This window comes from Mobula hypostoma, chromosome 14 (assembly GCF_963921235.1).
Source record: "Mobula hypostoma chromosome 14, sMobHyp1.1, whole genome shotgun sequence".
NCBI lineage: Eukaryota > Metazoa > Chordata > Chondrichthyes > Myliobatiformes > Myliobatidae > Mobula > Mobula hypostoma.
Window position 1 is genome coordinate 12,620,324 of NC_086110.1, and position 22,574 is coordinate 12,642,897.

The 22,574-nt window shown below is 38.8% G+C and overlaps 1 protein-coding gene across 1 annotated transcript in view; it reads right to left on the bottom strand.

Moving 5' to 3' along the window:
* The window catches only part of bbs2 (Bardet-Biedl syndrome 2), a 126,787-nt gene that overhangs the window by 45,936 nt on the left and 58,277 nt on the right, over positions 1-22,574 (bottom strand). Inside the window, exons 9-10 of the mRNA XM_063066684.1 lie at positions 9,566-9,701; positions 4,921-5,060 (exon numbers count right to left, since the gene is read on the bottom strand). Coding sequence (XP_062922754.1) covers positions 4,921-5,060; positions 9,566-9,701 — 276 coding nt within the window. The remainder of the gene's footprint in view (positions 1-4,920; positions 5,061-9,565; positions 9,702-22,574) is intronic.

Here is a 22,574-nt window from a genome sequence, read left to right on the forward strand (position 1 = left end):
AAACTGATTGCTTCCTTGAATATTCTAGACAACTTAGAAGAAAGAATGGAGAAAAAAAAAATTTTAAATTCCACTGTAAACCCATCCGGATCGGGTGCTTTACCGGAATTCAATGATGAGATTGCAGTTATTATTTCTTCCTCTGAAATGGAAGTTTCTAATGATAGGCAATCTTCGGGTGATAGTTTCGGAAAACTCAATTTACTTAAAAAATCATGCATGATATTAGAATCATGAGGAAAATCAGAGTGATATAGAGAGGTATAAAATTCTTGAAAGGTTTGGTTTATCCCAACATGATCAACTGTGAAAGTATCATCCTGTTTGCAAATCTTAGTAATTTGATGTTTAACCGAATCAAATTTCAATTGTTTAGCCAGTAATTTACCCAATTTATCGCTATGAATATAAAAATCACTTCTAGTTTCATTAATTGCTTTTTGATCGAGGATGTTAATAATAAGCTATGTTCCAATTGGAGTTCAACTCTGTGTTTGTACAGTTCCTTACTGGGAGAAATAGCATATTTTTTATCGACTTCTTTAATTTTATCAACCAACAGAAGTATTTCATTGTTAATACGTCTTTTCAAACCAGCCGAATAGGAAATAATCTGACCACGGATATAAGCTTTAAAGGCGTCCCAAACAGTTCCGTTGGAAACTTCTTCCGTAGTATTAGTTGAAAAGAAGAAATCAATCTGCTCCTTTATAAATTTGACAAAGTCCTGATCTTGAAGCAAAATAGGGTTAAATCGCTATTGTCTGCTAGTACAAAAGGTATTCATTAACTTGATGGAAAATTTCATTGGAGCATGATCTGAAATAGCAATAACGTCATAATTACAATCAACTACATATGGAATCAAACGAGGGTCAATCAGGAAATAATCAATTCGGGAAAAAGAACGATGTACATGTGAAAAAAAGGAGAATTCCTTATCATTTGGATTAAGAAATCTCCAAATTTCTGAAATCCCAGAATCCAACATAAAAGAGTTAATAATAGTAGCCGACTTATTCGGTAAAGCCGGACTACCTATGGATCTGTCCAACATGGGATTCAAACATAAATTAAAATCACCGCCCATTATCAACATATACTCATTTAAATTAGGAAAGGAAGTGAGTAAGTGTTTAACGAATTCAGGATAATCCACATTCGGAGCGTAAACATTAACCATAGCGACCTTTTTATTAAAAAGTACCCCAGTAATTAACAGAAATCTGCCATTACGATCTGAAATAATGTCTTGATGAATAAATGTAATTGAAGGATCAATAAAAATTGAAAAGCCTTTAATTTTGGCCTGAGCATTTGAGTGGTATTGTTTTCCTTCCAAAACTTAAAGAAGCGTTGATTGTCCTCTTTCCTTACGAGTCTCTTGTGCAAAAATAATATGAGCATTCAGTCTTTGGAACACTTTGAAAATCTTTTTCTGTTTTATTGGATGGTTTAAACCATTTGTATTCCAAGAGACAAAATTAATAGTATGAGCCATAACTGAAAATTAACCCTGTGGTAAGTAAGGGGTTAACTATAACGTGTGCTCATGAAATTGGAAGAGGAATACATGATTAGAGAGAACCGGAAATCTCGACACTGCGAACATCTTTGTAGTTCTGAATCAGCCCAATAGAAAAAATTAGAAAAGAAAAAGACAACCCCCTCCACCAACCCCAAGCAGAACCCCGAACTTAACCAGATAAGGCTGAAGAAAGCACTAACTAATACTAACTTTAACCCCATTTTTGCAGGGGGCAACTCCAAAAATATATGTTAAATAGGTGACCGCCCGAAGACTAATATATGTGAAAAATAAACAGTATAGTAACAGTCCTGACGAAGGGTCTCGGCCTGAAACGTCGACTGCACCTCTTCCTATAGATGCTGCCTGGCCTGCTGCGTTCACCAGCAACTTTGATGTATGTTGTTAGTAAATTAGTCCACATAGTAAAAATTACTAAAATATATGAAATAAAAAAAATAGTATCAGTACATATAATTAGTTAATTATAAGCAAGTAAATAAAAAATCGCTTCCAAAAGAAGAAAAATAGGTTATGGGAAGAAGAAGCATAACAGCATGGCGTCCCGAAAAAAAACAAAGGAGATTATACAAAAAGAAAGAGAAGTCGCCATTTTAATTATGCGAAAACCAAAAATAGGAAACATATAACTACAAATGACCGTCGGATCGGATCATTAGTAATAACGAAAAAGGAAAAGTTAAAACAAAAGGTTAACTAAGGGAAAATGATGTTATTCACAGGAGATAAATATTCTATATAAGTTATAGAATAATCACTATAGTAATAAACAAAGAACAAAAATCTTAGACTGAAAAAAACCTTCATCGCACAGTAGTAGAAGGTTTATTTTGAAGAAAATCAACAGAGAGAAAAAAAATTGGTGCTGGAAGCACCAGACACAAATTAAGAGAGGGTGTCTGTATCAGATGGGAAGTTATCATCCAAAAAGCTTCGAGCGGCAGTTGTAGAATGGAAGACACGACGATTTCCATCGGGAAGAGAGATTCTGAGTCGTGCAGGGTACAATAGTGCCGGTTTGAGATTTTTTTGATAGCATTCCGACATTAAAGGCTTAAAAGTCAGTCGTTCCTTCATCACTTCAGGACTGTAGTCTTGAACTATCCTGAAGGAATGCTAACGATACTTGATCATCCCTTGTCGACGAGCAGTCTGGAGAAGTTGTTCTTTAACATTAACATAATGGAAACGAAGAATAACTGGTCTGGGTTTGGAAACAGCCGCTGCCGACTTTATCCACGGTATACGATGGGCGCGGTCGAGTAATGGAGGATCGTTGGGAAAAACTGAACCGAACAAATCCTTTAAAAGTTGAGCAAAGAATATTGCAGGATCTCCAACCTCAACGTCCTCGGGTAAGCCAATTAAACGTAAATTTTGTCTTCTCGATCGATTCTCAAGATCAATAACTTTGGATTTAAGTTGTTGGAGCTGTTTAGTAGTCGAAGCTAGATTCTTCTCTAAGATCTCAACTTTTGTATCCGTCTTCTGAGATTTAGTATCCAGCTCAGAAATTTTTGCATCGTGTTTTTGAACATCAGATTTCAGGAATCTCAAAGAATCCGTGATTGATTTTAAATCTTCATTGAGGCTTTGATGATGTTGTTCAAATTGAGCAGTTAAACTTTCAGATAATTTTATCCGATGCTGCTCAAACATTTCCTCCAAACACTTCATCATAACTTCGTAAGTTAATTCCGTTTGTTTAGAGTCACCTTTCTTCTTTCCTCCGTTCCCATCAGCGTCTTTCCCATCTTTGGTTTTAGATCTCGTACTCATTTCTTTAAGCTCAAAAGTTGCAGTTGACAAAAGGAAATCAATTAATCAGTAAGTGAGAGAGATAAAGTAAGTCTTCTGGTGTACTTAAAGTTGATTAAATCAAGGAGATCATAGGTTAAAAAGGATAACGGGAATGGAGCGAAGCCAGAGAGACGACCTCACTCCATGAGCGCTCCCTGCAGAATCGACAAACTGGTTTCCCAGCTTGCTCGATGAAGAAGTAATCTAGTGTCCAAGCACCTTGGAAATTTCGGCACTCAGTGTCTACCTTCCTGCATTTTGCATTCATTGCCATTGGAATTATTTTGACTCTGGAAAAGGGTGCAAATAGTCCCAGATCAGGGCAACTATTGCAAAGAGGCAGGAGATTGTGCATATGAGAAGGCGACCATCTATGAGACCATAATTCTCATCATATCCGTACTTTTCCAGAAGAACCTTTTTGGCAGTGTCATCCAGGGCATTTTTCACAGCCGCACCATCCCACTTGTCAATCTTAATTGGTTTGTCATCAATCTTCCATTTGGACAGGAAGCCATTGTTAGTTCCCCGCGACGCCATCTTCTCGCTCGAGCTGCGTCCCTGATTTTATTTCGAAATGCAAGTTATTCAACACGTATCATAGCACATGTAAATATCTGGATACTTAGCATGGATTTCTTGTTAAAACACAGTGACGCAGTTTCTGTTTACAAATTTGAACGATCCCATCTGAAAACCTGCACATGCACGGAGAGTATCTAATACATAATAATAAGGTAGTCTGCTTTCCCGTCATTCATATATACCAGTGTTTGGTTTGGAATAAAACGGAACCTGGGGCCAGTGTAACAAAACGCCATGCATGTCCATTAGTGTGGTCGCGTGAAACACTCAGAATAAGGAAAAAAATCGCTCGCGGGCCGGATAAGCATAGTATACCAATATTTGCTCACGGGCCGGATGTGGCCCGCAGGCCATAGGTTGCCTACCCCTGTTTTAGACCATGATTTTAATATTACCATACACTTCATTGGCAGGGATAAATGCTTTATATATTGCAACCTGGAAATAAGCAAAATGAAAATCAAAGACAAGCTTATTTTTCTACCATGTTCATAACTTGAGTGAAGTTAGCAGACCAGTAGCACTGATGTGGGCAGCACAGTGTTCTGCTGACACCGAGCTCTCAGTGAGCCTGGTTCATTCCTGACTTCACTAGCTATCAGTGTGGAGTCTGTGTGTTTGCCCCATGACACATAGATTTGCCCTGGATGCTGTTGTTTCCTCCAACACCTAAAAACATACAGGTTAATTAGTTCCTGTAAATTATGCCTGGTGCAAATGGATGGCAGTTAAATCAATGAAGGGTGTGTGTGTGTGGGTGGGGGGGGATTGTAGTGGAGAATTGATGTGTGAATTATTGGGATATAAATGAGGAAAAGAAATGGATCAGAATGCACAACAGTCAACTTAGACTCGGCAAAATGATTGACCTTGTATGATGCAAGAAAATATTATCAGTCCACGATCCTAACAATTTACAACAGTTATTAGATACCTGAGGAATTGGCACCATCAACTACTATAACCACATTTGCTGACAAACCAACCTTTGAATTTTCCTCATAGTTACGCAGCTCAAGCAATAGATTCTGTTTGCGTTGGCTCAGTTCACGAATTAAATCTTGTTCTGCATTGCTGTCCATCAGATTTCCTTTCATCTCCCGGCTGGCAGGCAGGTAGCCTCGAACTACAGAACAGAGGACAAATAATTTACACAGCGATTCCATTGCTCTAGAAATGCAGATCTCACCCATGGGTATTCTTCATATATAACCATACAACAATTACAGCACAGAAACAGCCCTTCTAGTCCGTGCCGAACTCTTACTCTCACCTCGTCCCACCAACCTGCACTCAGCCCATAACCCTCCATTCCTTTCCTGTCCATATATCTATCCAATTTAATTGTAAAAACAATTGGCATCCACACCAGGCATTTTTGAAAATACCTCTGTCCACATTAAAACAGGTATTTGGGCTATCATGTTTGCTGTTGTGTGCTGGGGCAGCAGGCTGAGGGTAGCAGATGCCAACAGAAACAACAAACTCATTCGTAAGGCCAGTGATGGTGTGGGGATGGAACTGGACTCTCTGATGGTGGTGTCTGAAAAGAGAACAACGTGAGAGAGGTCTGGAGGGGGATGAGGACCATCACTGGGTTCCGGCAAACTTGCAACAGAGGAGCGGAAGGCAGTGTGGACAGGGCCAATGAACTTAACCTGTTCTTTAACAGATTTGACATTGTGGCCCCTGCCCATCACCCACATGAGCCATCTGTTGTCGGCTCCCAACCAACACTCTCCCCTCCTACCCCTCCTCACAGTCCCCCACCCTGCTCTCATGACTATACTCCTTCCCCACACGAAACCAACATGGTGGGCTTCATAGCTGAACAGGTGAGAAGACAGCTGAAACGTCTCAACCCAAGCAAGGCTGCAGGACCGGATGGTGTCAGTACCAGGGTGCTCAAAGCCTGTGCCCCTCAGCTATGTGGAGTACTTTGCCATGTATTCACCCTGAGCCTGAGGCTCCGGAGGGTTCCTGTACTGTGGAAGATGTCCTGCCTCGTCCCTGTGCCGAAGACGCCGGGCCCCAGTGGCCTCAATGACTACAGACCGGTGGCATTGACCTCCCACATCATGAAGACCCTGGAGAGACTTGTTCTGGAGCTGCTCCGGCCTATGGTCAGGCCACATTTAGATCCCCTCCAGTTCGCCTACCAGCCCCGACTAGGAGTTGAGGATGCCATTGTCTACCTGCTGAACCGTATCTACGCCCACCTGGACAAGCCAGCGAGCACTGTGAGGGTCATGGTTTTTGACCTCCAGTGCGTTCAACACCATCCGCCCTGCTCTGCTGGAGGAGAAGCTAACAGCGATGCAGGTGGATGCTTCCCTGGTATCATGGATTCTTGATTACCTGACTGGCAGGCCACAGTACGTGTGCTTGCAACACTGTGTGTCCGACAGAATGATCAGCAGCACTGGGGCTCCACAGGGTACTGTCTTGTCTCCCTTTCTCTTCACCACTTACACCTCGGACTTCAACTACTGCACAGAGTCTTGTCATCTTCAGAAGTTTTCAGATGACTCTGTCATAGTTGGATGCATCAGCAAGGGAGATGAGGCTGAGTACAGGGCTACGGTAGGAAACTTTGTCACATGGTGTGAGCAGAATTATCTGCAGCTTAATGTGAAAAAGAGTAAGGAGCTGGTGGTAGATCTGAGGAGAGCTAAAGTACCGGTGACCCCTGTTTCCATCCAGGGGGTCAGTGTGGACATGGTGGAGGATTACAAATACCTGGGGATACGAATTGACAATTAACTGGACTGGTCAAAGAACAGTGAAGCTGTCTACAAGAAGGGTCAGAGCCGTCTCTATTTCCTGAGGAGACTGAGGTCCTTTAACATCTGCCGGACGATGCTGAGGATGTTCTACGAGTCTGTGGTGGCCAGTGCTATCATGTTTGCTGTTGTGTGCTGGGGCAGCAGGCTGAGGGTAACTGAGGGTAAAGAATCAACAAACTCATCCGTAAGGCCAGTGATGTTGTGGGGATGGAACTGGACTCTCTCACGGTGGTGTCTGAAAAGAGGATGCTGTCCAAGTTGCATGCCATCTTGGTCAATGTCTCCCATCCACTACATAATGTACTGGGTGGGCACATTCAGCCAGAGACTCATTCCACTGAGATGCAGCACAGAGCGTCATAGGAAGTCATTCCTGCCTGTGGCCATCAAACTTTACAACTCCTCCCTTGGAGGGTCAGACACCCTGAGCCAATAGGCTGGTCCTGGACTTATTTCCTGGCATAATTTACATATTACTATTTAATTATGTATGGTTTTATATTGCTATATTTATACTCTATTCTTGGTTGGTGCAAGTGTAACGAAAACCAATTTCCCTCAGGATCAATAAAGTATGACTATGACTATCTCCTCCTACTGGGCATGCGCAGGACACGTCTACAGAAAACAACCGAAGAGAAGGCGGTATTCTATTTCCGTTCCCACCACGCACTGGTTCAGCCAGGTTGTCTCCAAAACCGCCGGTCTTTATACAGTTGATACCGACGTTGACGTTGTGCAGATCCATTGCACAGCAACTGTGAGCACAAACAACGCCTTTTTGTATGTAGATATGCTGCCTGTACGTGGTAGGTAGCTATGTTTAACTCCAAACCAGCTATTAATGTAGACAATAAAGTAAACAACACACGCATGAAGCCGTCTACCGTTGTTGTTGTGGTGTTGGAGGTTGCGTTCAAGAAAACAATGAAATGCTGCGCTGCCACCACCATCTGTTCCGGCACGTCATGACAGCGTTTTTAGAAATAGCCGGTTACCCCATACACACTACGCCGGCTATTAGGCGTTTTCAGATTTATTCACTCTGGAGAGCGTTTCTGTAAAGCTCCGTTTTTGGGGGAGGAAAATGCTGTTTCAGTGTGGACGGAGGGTCAAAACGAAGACAAAAAGCTTCAGTTATGGATTTACCCGGTCTAGTGTGGACGTAGCCTAAGTCAAAAGTAAATAAATCATTGGCCTGGTTAAAAGGAACAAACTGAATAATCACAGCCCATTGTGTCTAACATTGGAATTGGGCACCTTTGTAGAGAAAAACACATTTTGAGAATATTATAACATGTTAAAAGGGGCAGGTTAAAAAATACACAGATTTAGTAAAGGAACATCATGTCAGATTAATTAGAATTTTTGAAACAATTGCAGGTAAGATAAATGAAGTTACTGCATTAGGTTAAGTTTCTATGGTTTTAGGAAGCCTTTGATAGGATACCACAAGGCAGACTGAAGAGCAATGTGAATCTCTGAGAACACAAAGACAAGCAGCATATTCAATTGGTACATGAGTAGTAAACAAAAAGGAAATTATTAACAGTGTTATCTGAGTTTTCTACGCAATTGGAATCTGCAGGAGTCTGTATAGGACTCCTCATCTTTTCCTTATGATTACACTAATTTAGACTTGTATATAGGGGTTATGATAACAATTCTAATGAAGTGTTTTGACCAGAAATGTTGACTTTTTATTCCTTTGCATTGATGCTGCCTGACCTTCTGAGTTCCTTCAGCATTCTGTGTATGTTATGATAACAATGTTTGTAAATGATACAGAAATAGGTCGTGGTAATTGATAGCAAGAAAAGAAGATGCAACTTGCAGGAAACGATTAATGAAGTGTCATGTGAGCATAAAGATGACAAACAGGATTCATTCTGAAAATATAAACACAAGATATACAGATGCTAGAAACTTAGAACAACACACACACACACACACACACACACACACACACACACACACACACAAAATGCTGGAGAAACTCAGCAGATCAGGCAACATCAATGGAAATCAATAAACAGTTGATGTTTCAGGCTGAGATTTTTCTGCAGGAATCATTCTGAAAAAGCATGAGGTAATGCATTTGGAGAGACTGAACTGGCAAGTGTACCAATAAACTGTACACTGAAGTGTAAAACTGAAGAACGACCTTAGAGTGTAGGTCCACTTCTTCTTGCAAGCATGATAGGTAATGTTAGGAAAGTATACATGACATGCTTCATCACCTGAGAACATGGAGGACTTACTTGAACTGTATAAAACACACAGCTAGAGTACTGTTTACTGTATTTGGTCATCACAGTACACAAAAGGTTTGGGGCAGACAGGAAAGCCTTTCCCTCAGACAAGATCATAAACTACACAGCATCAGTTTAAAGTAGAAGGACTGACAGAATAATTATATGGAAGTTGAAGAAAATAATTTTTACACAGGAATGGCAAGAATATGAAAGTTTCCACATGAAAGGATGGCAGACTTTCAAGTTAACTATAACCAAAAAGGGCAATGGATTGAGAGATGGAAAATGGATTTATTCCAAACAGCTCTTTTTAAGACTACAACAATTAAAAGGGAAAGAAACTCTTTCTGTACCATACAGTTCCCTCATTCACTGCTGTCCTAGAATCAGCAGTACTTTGGAACGAACAAACTCAGGACAGTTTGGGAATTCAAATGCACTCCTTCTGATCTACCAGGGAGACCCAACTTTTTGCTCTTAAACAATTACTTTTCTCTTTCAGTTACTCCCTTTCAAAACTTACATTATGATTCATGCCAAATCACTGGTCCAAAGACATACTACAGGAAAAAAAAGTAAGCTTTATTTACCTTCTCCTTCTGTTGAGCAGCAGATTAGCTGTGTCTGTCCATCCATCCTGTAATCTTCCTCCACAATTCCAGCAATAGAGGAGCTAAAGTTATCTTTAAAGATGACTTCACCAGTACGGTCACTGCGTGCATCAATCTATCAAATACACATTTGGTTAATGATCACAATTATCATAGAAACATAGAAAATAGGTGCAGGAGTAGGCCATTCGGCCCTTCGAGCCTGCACCGCCATTTATTATGATCATGGCTGATCATCCAACTCAGAACCCAGCCTTCCCTCCATACCCCCTGACCCCTGTAGCCACAAGGGCCATATCTAACTCCCTCTTAAACATAGCCAATGAACTGGCCTCAACAGTTTGCTGTGGCAGAGAATTCCACAGATTCACCACCCTCTGTGTGAAGAAGTTTTTCCTAATCTCGGTCCTAAAAGGCTTCCCCTTTATCCTCAAACTGTGACCCCTCGTTCTGGACCTCCCCAACATCGGGAACAATCTTCCCGCATCTAGCCTGTCCAATCCCTTAGGATCATGAATGGCAATGACACATTTGCAGCTCTTTGACACATTTACTCTTACTTAGCACAATGAACTCCTTTTCTCCTGAAATAAAACAATCCAATAAATACAACACAAGACCAAGGAGATATAAAAATCAGTTATCACAATCAATACTTGTACCATGTAGAGTAGTGTAAAGCACAGTTGCAAAGAACATTACATGTAGTTAATGAATTAATATGAAATGAGAGCAACAAAGCTAATTGCCAAGGCAGTGGAGGAAATAAAACTGCTAAATTAATCACCTCAAAGATACTTTCAGGGGTTCTGTAGGGTTAGAACAGAGAACATTAAAGCATAGTACAAGCCCTTTGGCCCATGCTGATGTTCTGACCTTAAAATTATGCCCCCTCGTATAAGTGATTTCTGCCCTGGGAAGAAGTCTCTGGCTATCCACTTGATGAATGCCTCTTTATCATCTTCTACACTTTTATCAAGTAACTACTTGCTCATGCCACCTATCCTCATAACGTTACTGAGTTATACCAAGTTACTAGCCATTCTGCTCATGGACAATACAGGAATAAATAAGAATGTGAAATTGTGTAATAGATCCGACTGCTGGGCTACCTTATTTCCAATCAAAGCAACAACTACCTCCTAAATCTACAATCCTAATCAACACCAAGCAACAGCTACCTACATTCTATCATTGCTATCCATGCAGTTCTCAGATACATTCTTGAACTTTTGTTACAAATCTTTTGAGATTGCAAAACCAGTAACAATCCTTATCCAGTCACTGTACTTCTCACACTTTGGAACAGGGTTGTCTGAGACCATAAGAACATAAGGTATAGGAGCAGAAGTAGATCATTTGGTCCATCGAGTCTGCTCCACCATTCAATCATGGGCTGATCCAATTTTTCCAGTCATCTCCACTCCCCTGCCTTCTCCCCATACCCTTTGATGCCCTGCATAATCAAGAACTTATCTATCTCTGCCTTAAATACACCCAATAAAATGCCTCCACAGCCGCTCGTGGCAACAAATTCCACAAATTTACTAAAGTAATTTCTCCACATCTCTGTTCTAAATAGACGTCCTTCAATCCTGAAGTCGTGCCCTCTTGCCCTAGACTCCCCTACCATGGGAAATAACTTTGCCATATCTAATCTGTTCAGGCCTTTTAACATTTGGAATGTTTCTGTAAGATTCCCCTGTCATTCTCCTGAACTCCGGGGAATTCAGCCCAAGAACTGCCAGAAGTTCCTCATATGATAACCCTTTCATTCCTGGAATCATTCTCGTGAATCTTCTCTGAACCCTCTCCAATGTCAGTATATCCTTTCTAAAACAAGCAGCCTAAAACTGCACACAATACTCCATGTGTGGTCTCACAAGTGCCTTATAGAGCCTCAACATCACTTCTCTGCTCTTATATTCTATACCTCTAGAAATTAATGCTAACATTGCTTTTGCCTTCTTCACCACCGACTCAATCTAGAGGTTTAACCTTTCGGGTATCTTGCACAAGGATTCCCAAGTCCCTTTATCTCTGCATTTTGAATTCTCTCCTCCATCTAAATAATAGTCTTCCCATTTATTTCTTCCACCAAAGTGCATGACCATATACTTTCCAATATTGTATTTCATTTTCCACTTCTTTGCCCATTTCCCTAAACTATCTAAATCTCTCTGCAAGCTCTCTGTTTCCTCAACACTACCTGCTCCTCCACTTATCTTTGTATCATCGGCAAAGTTAGCCCCAAATCCATTAATACCGTAGTCCAAATCATTGACATACATCGTAAAAAGCAGCAGTCCCAACACCAACCCCTGAGGAACTCCACTGGTAACTGGCAGCCAGCCAGAATAGGATCCCTTTCTTCCCACCCTCTGTTTTCAGCCAATCAGCCAATGCTCCACCCACACTAGTAATTTCCCTGCAATTCCATGGGCGCTTATCTTGCTAAACAGCCTCATGTGCAGCACCTTGTCAAAGGCCTTCTGAAAATCCAAGTACACCACATCTATTCCATCTCCTTTGTCTGCTCTGCTTGTAACTTCTTCAAAAAATTGTAGTAGATTAGTCAGGCAGGATTTTCCTTTCAGGAAACCATGCTAGCTTTGGCCTAGCTGTTATGTGCCTCCAGGTAAGCCATAATCTCATCCCTAACAATCAGATCCAACAACTTCCCAATCACTGATGTCAGGCTAACAGGTCTATAGTTTCCTTTCTGCTCCCTCCCACCCTTCTTAAATAGCAGAATAACATTTGCAGTTTTCCAGTCATCTGGTACAATGCCAGAATCTATTGATTCTTGAAAGATCATTGTTAATGCCTCTGCAATCTCTCCAGCTACTTTCTTCAGAACTCGAGGGTGCATTCCATCAGGTCCAGCAGATTCATCCACCCTTAGACCATTAAGCTTCCTGAGTACCTTCTCAGTCGTAATTTTCACTGCACATACTTCTCTTCCCTGACACTCTTGAATATCCAGTATACTGCAGATGTCTTCCACTGTGAAGACTGATGCAAAATACGTATTCAGCTCCTCTGCCATCTCTGCACCTCTCAATACAATATCTCCAGCGTCATTTTCTATGAGTCCTTTATCTACCCTCAACTCTCTTTTACCCTTTATATACTTAAAGAAGCTTTAGTACTTCTTTGATATTAGTTGCCAGCTTCCTTTCATAATTCATCTTTTCCTTCCTAATGGCCTTCTTAGTTTCCTTCTGCAAGTTTTTAAAAGCTTCCCAATCCTCCATCTTCCCACTAGCTTTGGCTTCCTTGTATGCCCTCTCTTTTGCTTTTAGTTTGGCTCTGGCTTCACTTGTTAATCACGGTACTGTCCTTCCATTCGAAAATTTCTTATTTGGAATATATCTGTCTTGCACTTCCCTCATTTTTTGCAGAAACTCCAGCCATTGTTACTCTGCTATCCTTTCTGCTGGTATTGGCCAGTTGCCATCTCATGCCATTGTAATTTCTTTTATTCCACTGAAATACCAAAAATATCTTTCCAAAACTTTTCCAAGAGAGGGCAGGACCAGAACATATGAGTCAAAGAAGCCACCTCAGAGTGACATCTGTCACAAACAGAATTTATATGGGAGTAAAAACGAGCTAGTTTATCTTTAGACACGTGGGCCCTATGCACTACTTTAAATTGTATCAGCGTATGTTTAGCACACATAGAGGAAGAGCTAACTAACCGAAAAATTTTCTTCCATTTCTCTATAGGCAAGTGAACTTGAAGTTTCCTTTCCCATTCATTTTTAATTTTATCAGATATACCTGGCTGTATTTTCATAATTATATCATAAATAATTGCTATTAATCCCTTCTGATAAGGATTTAAGCCTAAAATGTTTTCCGTAATATCAGTTGGGTATGAAATCAGAAATGTAGGCAGCAAGGTATTTAAAAAGTTTCTTATTTGTAAATATCTAAAAAAAAAGGGATCTGGGTAAGTTATATTTATTAGACAACTGTTCAAAAGACATGAAACAGTTATTCAAAAATAAATCACGGCAACATGTTATATCCTTCATTTTCCATATCAAAAAGGCTTGATCCATAACAGAGGGTTGGAAAAAAAATTAGATACTTGATAATATAAATTTATTCAAACCAAAAACTTTACGGAATTGGAACCATATTAGTAATGTGTGCTTAATTATTGGATTAACCATTTGTTTATTCAATTTAGAAAACACAAAGGGCAGTGAAGATCCTAAAATAGAAACTGATGAAAACCCTTGTACAGAGTAACTTTCGAGATTTACCCATTGTGGACTTGGAATTATATCCCAATCTTGAGTCCAAAATATTAAATATCAAATATTAATTGCCCAATAATAGAATTTTAAATTTGGCAATGCTAAACCACCATCTTTCTTGGACTTCTGTAGATATTTTCTACTTAACCTAGGATTTTTATTCTGCCATATCCAAGAGGAAATTTTAGAATCAATAGTAACAAAAAATTTAGGAATAAAAATTGGTACCACTTGAAACAGATATAAAAATTTAGGTAGAATAATCATTTTAATAGCATTAATTCGGCCAATCAGTGATAGAGACAATTTGGACCATTTAGTAAGCAATTGTTCAATCTGACTAATTAACAGTAAAAAATCGAGCTTGAATAAGTCCTTATGCCTCTTAGCACTCTTAACCCCCAAATTGTCAGTAATCAATCTAAATGGTGAACATCTGTAAATGGAAGCCTGCACATTTAATGGAAAAAGTTCACTCTTGCTAAGATTCCATTTATAACCAGAAAAACTACTAAACTGAGCAAGTAAAGATAATACTGCCGGAATGGATTTCCAAGGGTTAGAAAAATATAATAGTAAATCATCTGCAAATAGTGATAACTTATGTATCTCATTCCCACGGGTAATACCAAATATATTAGGAGAGTCACGAATAGCAATAACTAGCAGTTCCAGGAAAATATCAAATAATAATGGACTAAGAGGGCAACCCTGCCTAGTACCACAGAATAACTGAAAAAAGGGAGATCTTTAATTATTGGTAAATTGGCCAAAGGAGTAAGGCATATCAATTTAATCCAAGATATAAATATCGGACTAAAATTGAATTTCTCAAACGTATTAAACAGATATGTCCATTTGACTCTATCAAAAGCTTTCTCATCATCCAATGAGATGATGCATTCTGGAGTTCTAGGTGAAGAAGTATAAACAATATTCATTACTGCTTCTTTAATATTAGGAGATTAACGATTTTTAACAAATCCAGTCTGATCAACAGAAATAATTTGAGGCAATACATTCTCCAGTCTTGTTGCCAATATTTTAGAAAACATCTTAGAATCCACATTCAGCAAAGATATAGGCCTATAAGATGCATATTAAGTAGGATCCTTATCTTTTTTAAGAATTAGGGAAATAGAAGCTCGATAAAAGGATTGTGGTAATTTACCTATAAATACTGCATCCTTAAAGATTCTACATAACCAAGGAGAAAGTATAGTAGAAAAGGATTTTAAAAATTCTACTGTATAACCGTCTGGACCAGGTGCTTTACCTAAATTCATCGAGGAAATAGAATTCTTTATTTCTTCTACCATAATAGGTACATCTAATTTTAAACGTTCATTGGGTGGTAATTTTGGAATATTCAATTTCTTTAAAAATTCGTGCATTATAGTGGAATCATCAAGAAGTATAAAATTCTTGAAAGGATTTATTTATCTTATCATGATCAATTGTCAGAGTACCATCTTTTTTACGAATCTTAACAATCTGGTCTTTAACCGAAGCCGATTTCAGTTGAATAGCCAGTAGTTTCCCAGTTTTATCACCATACATACAGAATTTACTCCTAGTTTTAATTAATTGATTTTCAATCGAAGACGATAGTAATAGACTATGTTCCATTTTACTATTACTATTTAACTATTTATGGTTTTATTACTATTTATTATTTATGGTGCAACTGTAACGAAAACCAATTTCCCCCGGGATCAATAAAGTATGACTATGACTATGAAGTTCGACTCTCTCTTTATAAAGCTCCTGATTAGGAGCAATAGAATATTTCTTGTCCATTTCTTTAATCTTGTCAACCAGCTTAAGTATTTCATTATTAGTTCGCTTTTTCAATCCAGCAGAATATGAAATAATTTGTCCACGAATATATGCTTTAAAAGTATCCCATAGTACCCCGCTGGAAATTTCCTCTGTAAAATTCGTTTTGAAAAATAAATCAATCTGCTCCTCACTAAAATTAACAAAGTCTCAGTTCTGAAGCAAAGTGGTATTAAATCGTCATTGTCTAGTAATAGAAGATGTATCCATTGACTTAATAGATAGCTTCAATGGAGCATGATCAGAAACAGCAATGGAGTCATATTTGCAATCAACAACAAGTGGAATTAATCGAGAGTCAATAAGAAAGTAATCAATTCTGGAATAATGATGATATACACGTGAAAAGAATGAAAATTCTTTATCGTTGGTGTGTAAGAATCTCCAAATTTCTGAAGTTCCAGAGTAAACCATAGAAGAGTTAATAAAGAGTAGCTGATTTGTTCGGAAGTGCCTGATTAGACATAGATCTATCCATCAAAGGATTTAAACAACAGTTAACATCTCCATCCATAATCATCATATAATTTTTTTTAAGTTAGGAAGGGTCGTAAAAATATGTTTAAAAAATTCAGGAGAATCAACATTTGGACCATAAACATTAACCATAACAACTTTTTTTGTTAAATAACAAACCAGTAATTAGCAAAAATCTACCATTCGGATCTGAAATAGTCTCATGATGCACAAATGAAATTGAAGGATTTATAAAAATAGAAACGTCTTTCACTTTGCCCTGTGAATTAGAATGGTACTGTTGGCCATTCCAAAACCTAAAAAAAAACGCTGATTATCCTCCTTCCGTACAAAAATCATATGAGCATTCATCCTTTGGAATACTTTAAACATTTTCTTCTATTTAATCGGGTGGTTTAAACCATTTGTATTCCAGGAGACCAAATTAGTAATCTTATCCATAGTACTGAAATCGAACACAAGGTATGTAAAGGGTAAACCAGAACTCATGATCCCAGAAGAGGAAAAAAGGTTCAAAGAGGAACCGGAAGTTATGACATTTGGGACATTTTGGTAGTTTCAAGTCAGCTCATTTAGAGAAAAAATCTAAGTTAAGAATAAGAACAAAAATATCACCCCCCCCCACAAAAACCCGGAAAAAAGCCAAAAAATGGCCAATGCTAAATCTAACCCCATCTCTCCAGAAGGCAACCCAAAAGAAATATGTTTTTCTTAAAAAACACCATCCGTGGTCAAAAGAGTAAAAAAGCAATTACTATAAATGTAAAGAAAAGATTACAATTACAAACATAAAATAGTTTCTTCTTACTCATATGTCAAAAAAGACCAAGCGCCGATTCATATTATTAGTTTCTTTTCATATATAAATGATCAAAAATGACACAGCAAGAAAAAATAAATTCTTAGGGGAAGAACAGAGCAATCCGCTATCTTAAGATATAATACTTCTCCAATAAATTTTCAAAAAGGAAAATCAAAGACTGAATCTACTACTTAATTAACCTCAAAAGCAAAAAGATAAAGGTGAAAAATACAAAATCACTATCAAAAGAAAGAAAAAAATACTTTAATTCAAAAATACGAAAAATACCTACACTAGAAAACCAAGGCAAGAACCACCAAAATATAAAAGTCTAAATCTGTAAGCTTTCCAAAAAAAAAGAAAAGCAAGTTAGAAAAAAGAAAAAAAGAAAACAGCACGTTAATTAGTCCTTAGCAGAGGAAGGCATGTTGTCGAGAAAATGTTGAGCCTCATCCAGAGTCTTAAACAGATGATGAGATTTAGCCACCAGACAATTCTCAGACCCGCTGGGTAGAGCAACGCTAATTTGAAGCCCTTACGATAAAATTCTAACATCTGTGGTTCAAAAGCCATCCGTTCCTTCAAAACCTCCGGGCTGGCTGAAATCTTGAACGATGCGAAATCTGAAACTTTGAAATTCAATCATACCTTTACACCGAGCAGCTCATATCACTTGATCCTTAATGAGAACATAGTGGAACCGAATAATAATAGGTCTCGGTTTAAAATTTTTGGAAGGTTTTGGGCGTAAGGTACGATGCACACTATCAAGCAATGGGGAGGGAGGGGGTCTCTAAAACTTCTGGACCAAACGCACCCATTAAAAATTTAGAGAAATATTTAGTAGGATCGCACGTCTCAATATCTTCGGGAAGCCCGATTATTCACAGATTCTGACGCCGAGATCGATAATCTTTGATTTAAAATGTTCCAACTGCTGAGATGTCAAAGCTAGATTTTTCTCCAGAGATTCAATTTTTCGGTCTCTCTTCCGAACGCCTTCATCTATTTCTGAAATTCTAATCTGTTGTTGGTCGATTTCACGTCTAAATGATTTAACATTATCTTGAATCGTCTTCAAAACTTCTTCAAACACAGCAAATCTTTGATTAAGTTTATCCTCTAGAAGTTTTGACATTGTTTCAAAAATTAATGGAATGTGCTTAGATGCTTTAGGATCTTTTTTCCCCGTTTCCATCAGAATCTTTCCCATTTTTAACTTCTCGTCCTCTGGTCAGCAGTTTCAACAAGTTAAAATTGAAGTTCAAAGGTATACCTGTAGTATAAACCCTTTAGTGTAGGTATAGATAAAGTAAATAACAGCAGTTACAGGTAAAAGTAGTAAAGGGAATGGAGCGAAGCCAAAGTGAATCTCACGCCATGAGCACCTCCAGGAGAGTCCCTATTCCACTGAAATACCGACACATTGGAATTTAGCTTCTCCTTCTCAAATTTCAAAGTGAACTCGATCATATTGTGATCAGTGTTCCCTAAGGGTTCCTTAACCATAAGCTCTCTTATCATCTCTGGGTCATCGCACGACACCCAATCCAGAACAGCCGATCCCTTCGTGGGCTCAACAACCAGCTGTTCTAAAAAGTCATCCCTTAGACATTCTACAAATTCTCTCTTAAGGTCCAGTACTGGCCTGGTTTTCCCAATCCACTTTCATGTTAAAATCCCCAACGATTATCATGACATTGCCCTTCTGACATGCCTTTTCTATCCCTGTTGTAATTTGTAATCCACATCCCAGCTGCTGTTTGGAGGTCTGTATACAATTGCCATTAGGGTCCTTTTATCCTTGCCATTTCTTAACTCAACATATAGAAACTCTACACCTTCCAATTCCATGTCATCCCTTTCTAATGATTTAATATTATTTCTTATACACAGGGCCACACCAACCCCACTGCCTCCTAACCTTTCTTTCTTTTTCTAGTATTTTTATTAAATATCATATACAGAACAGAATTCATAAGCTTGCTTATTATAAATCAAAATAAGGTAGCACAAAATACACCATATATAAATCACACCGATACAATCATGGTATCCCATATTCATGATCAATCAAATAAAATAAATTGAATTATGAAATACAATAATATGGTTAATTATATTATTAAAAAATCTACACCCACTACCAAGACAAAGCTGGTTGGTAAAAAAAAAACAAAAAAAAAAGAGTACTTTACCATAGTGCTTTATAATAATAGCCCAAATCTATATTTTAATAACAAAAACAATTCAAAGATTTTCAAAATAGTTCAGAAAGGGTCCCCATAATGTTTGAAAATCTTGATTAGAATCAGAAATCGAACAACAAATCTTCTCTAAATTTAAACATAACATAACATTGCATAACGATGGAGCATGTGTAGGGGGGCAATCTCCTTCCATTTAAGCAAGATCGCCCTCCTAGCCATAAGAGAAATAAAAGCCAGTACTCGCAAATGAGAAGGCTCCAAAATTATAGCTCTTTCCTCAACAATACCAAATAAGGCAGTCAAAGGATTGGGCTTAATGTATTATTACCATTTTTCTTAACAACTAATTTCATTACTTAGCCTAATAGGTTAGATTTACCACAGTACATAATTATCTATTTAAATGTTTATTTTCCTTTTATATCATCTCAATGTGTACTTAAGAATGTATAAATAATTGTAGTTTTATACATATAAAAAAATGGAAAAGATTATATGTGTGAAAAAAGTACATGATAATTGTGAATTCCTTATCCAAATAAAAATAAAATTAAAAAAAAATTAACTTTAAAAAGTACAGAAAAAGGTTGTAAACATATGAATTAATGAAGCCTCTCCGTTATTACATCTGTCACAATAAGGAGATATATCTGCAAAAAAACGAGACAGCTTGTCTTTAGACATATGAGCCCTATAGAACCATAAAACGTTACAGCACAGAAACAACAGGAATTCTGCAGATGCTGGAAATTCAAGCAACACACATAAAAGTTGCTGGTGAACGCAGCAGGCCAGGCAGCACCTCTTCTTAGAGATGCTGCCTGGCCTGCTGCGTTCAACAGCACAGAAACAGGCCTTTTGGCCCTTCTTGGCTGTGCCGAACCATTTTTCTGCCTAGTCCCGCTGACCTGCACCTGGACCATATCCCTCCATACACCTCTCATCCATAAGCCTGTCCAAGTTTTTCTTAAATGTTAAAAGTGAGCCCGCATTTACTTCATCTGGCAGCTCATTCCACACTCCCACCACTCTCAGTGTGAAGAAGCCCCCCACTAATATTCCCTTTAAACTTTTCCCCCTTCACCCTTAACCCAAGTCTTCTGTTTTTTTTCTCCCCTAGCCTCAGTAGAAAAAGCCTGCTTGCATTCACTCTATCTATATCCATCATAATTTTATATACCTCTATCAAATCTCCCCTCATTCTTCTACGCTCCAGGGAATAAAGTCCTAACCTATTCAACTTTTCTCTGTAACTCAGTTTCTCAAGTCCCGGCAACATCCTTGTAAACTTTTCTGCACTCTTTCAACCTTATTAAAATCCTTCCTGTAATTTGGTGACCAAAACTGCACACAATACTCCAAATTCGGCCTCACCAACGCCTTATACAACCTTACCATAACATTCCAACTCTTATACTTAATACTTTGATTTATAAAGGTCAATGTACCAAAAGCTCTCTTTACGACCCTATCTACCGGTGACGCCACTTTTAGGGAATTTTGTATCTGTATTCCCAGATCCCTCTGTTCTACTGCACTCCTCAGTGCCCTATTTACCTTGTATGTTCTACCTTGGTTTGTCCTTCCAAAGTGCAATACCTCACACTTGTCTGTAATAAATTCCATCTGCCATTTTTCAGCCCATTTTTCCAGCTGGTCCAAATCCTTCTGCAAGCTTTGAAAACCTTCCTCACTGTCCACTACATCTCCAATCTCTGTACCATCATCAAATTTGCTGATCCAATTTACCACATTATCATCCAGATCATTGATATAGATGACAAATAACAATAGACCCAGCACTGATCCTTGTGGCACACCACAAGTCACAGGCCTCCACTCAGAGAAGCAATCCTCCACTACCACTCTCTGGCTTCTTCCATTGAGCCAATGTCTAATCCAATTTACTACCTCTCCACGTATACCTAGCAACTGAATCTTCCCAAACTAACCTCCCATGCGGGACCTTGTCAAAGGCCTTACTGAAGTCCATGTAGACAACATCCACTGCCTTCCTTTCATCCACTTTCCTGGTAACCTCCTCGAAAAACTCTAACAGACTGGTTAAACATGACCTATCACGCACAAAGCCATGTTGACTCTCCCTAATAAGTTCCTGTCTATCCAAATACTTGTAGATCCTATCTCTCAGTACTCCTTCCAATAATTTACCTGCTACCAAGGTCAAACTTACTGGCCTATAATTTCCCGGATTACTCTTACAGCCTTTTTTAAATAACGGAACAACATGAGCTATCCTCCAATCCTCCGGCACCTCACCTGTAGATACCGACATTTTAAATGTATCTGCCAGGGCCCCTGCAATTTCAACACTAGTCTCCTTCAAGGTCCGAGGGAATACCCTGTCGGGTCCTGGGGATTTATCTACTCTGATTTGCCTCAAGATAGCAAGCACCACCTCCTGCTCCTCAATCTGTATAGGTTCTATGACCTCACTACTTGTTTGCCTTATTTCCATTGACTCCATGCCAGTTTCCTTAGTAAATACAGACGAGAAAAAAACAAAGATCTCCCCCATTTCTTTTGGTTCCATACATAGCCGACCACTCTGATCTTCAAGAGGACCAATTTTATCCCTTACTATCCTTTTGCTCTTGATATACCTGTAGAAGCTCTTTGGATTATCCTTCACCTTGACTGCCAAAGCAACCTCATGTTTTCTTTTAGCCCTCCTGATTTCTTTCTTAAGTATTTTCTGCACTTTCTATACTCAAGCACCTTATTTACTCCATTTCCTATGCATGTCATACATCTCTCTCTTCTTCTTTATCAGAGTTCCAATATCCCTTGAGAACCAAGGTTCCTTATTCTTATTCACTTTGCCTTTAATCCTGAACACATTTTACAAACTCTAACCCGTCTAGACCTTTAATAGTATGGGAATCCCAATCAATATGTGGAAAATTAAAATCCCCTACTATCATAACCTTATGTTTCCTGCAGTTGTCTGCTCTTTCTCTGCAAATTTGCTCCTCCAATTCTCGCTGACTATTTGGAGGTCCATAATACAACCTCATTAATGTGGTCATACTTTTCCTGTTTCTCAGCTCCACCATATGGCCTCAGTAGACAAGCCCTCTAATCTGTCCTGCCTGAGCACTGCAGTAACCTTTTCCCTGACGAGCAATGCCACCCCCTCCACCCTTCATTCCTCTGCCTCTATCACATCTGAAACATCGGAACTCTGGAATATTAAGCTGCCAGTCCTGCCCCTCCTGCGGCCAAGTTTCACTAATGGCTATAATGTCTTAATCCCATGTGACAATCCACACCCTCAGGTCATCAGCCTTCCCCACAATACTCTTTGCATTGAAATAGACACACCTCAGAAGATTCTTACCACCACACACAACCCTTCTATTTGTGAC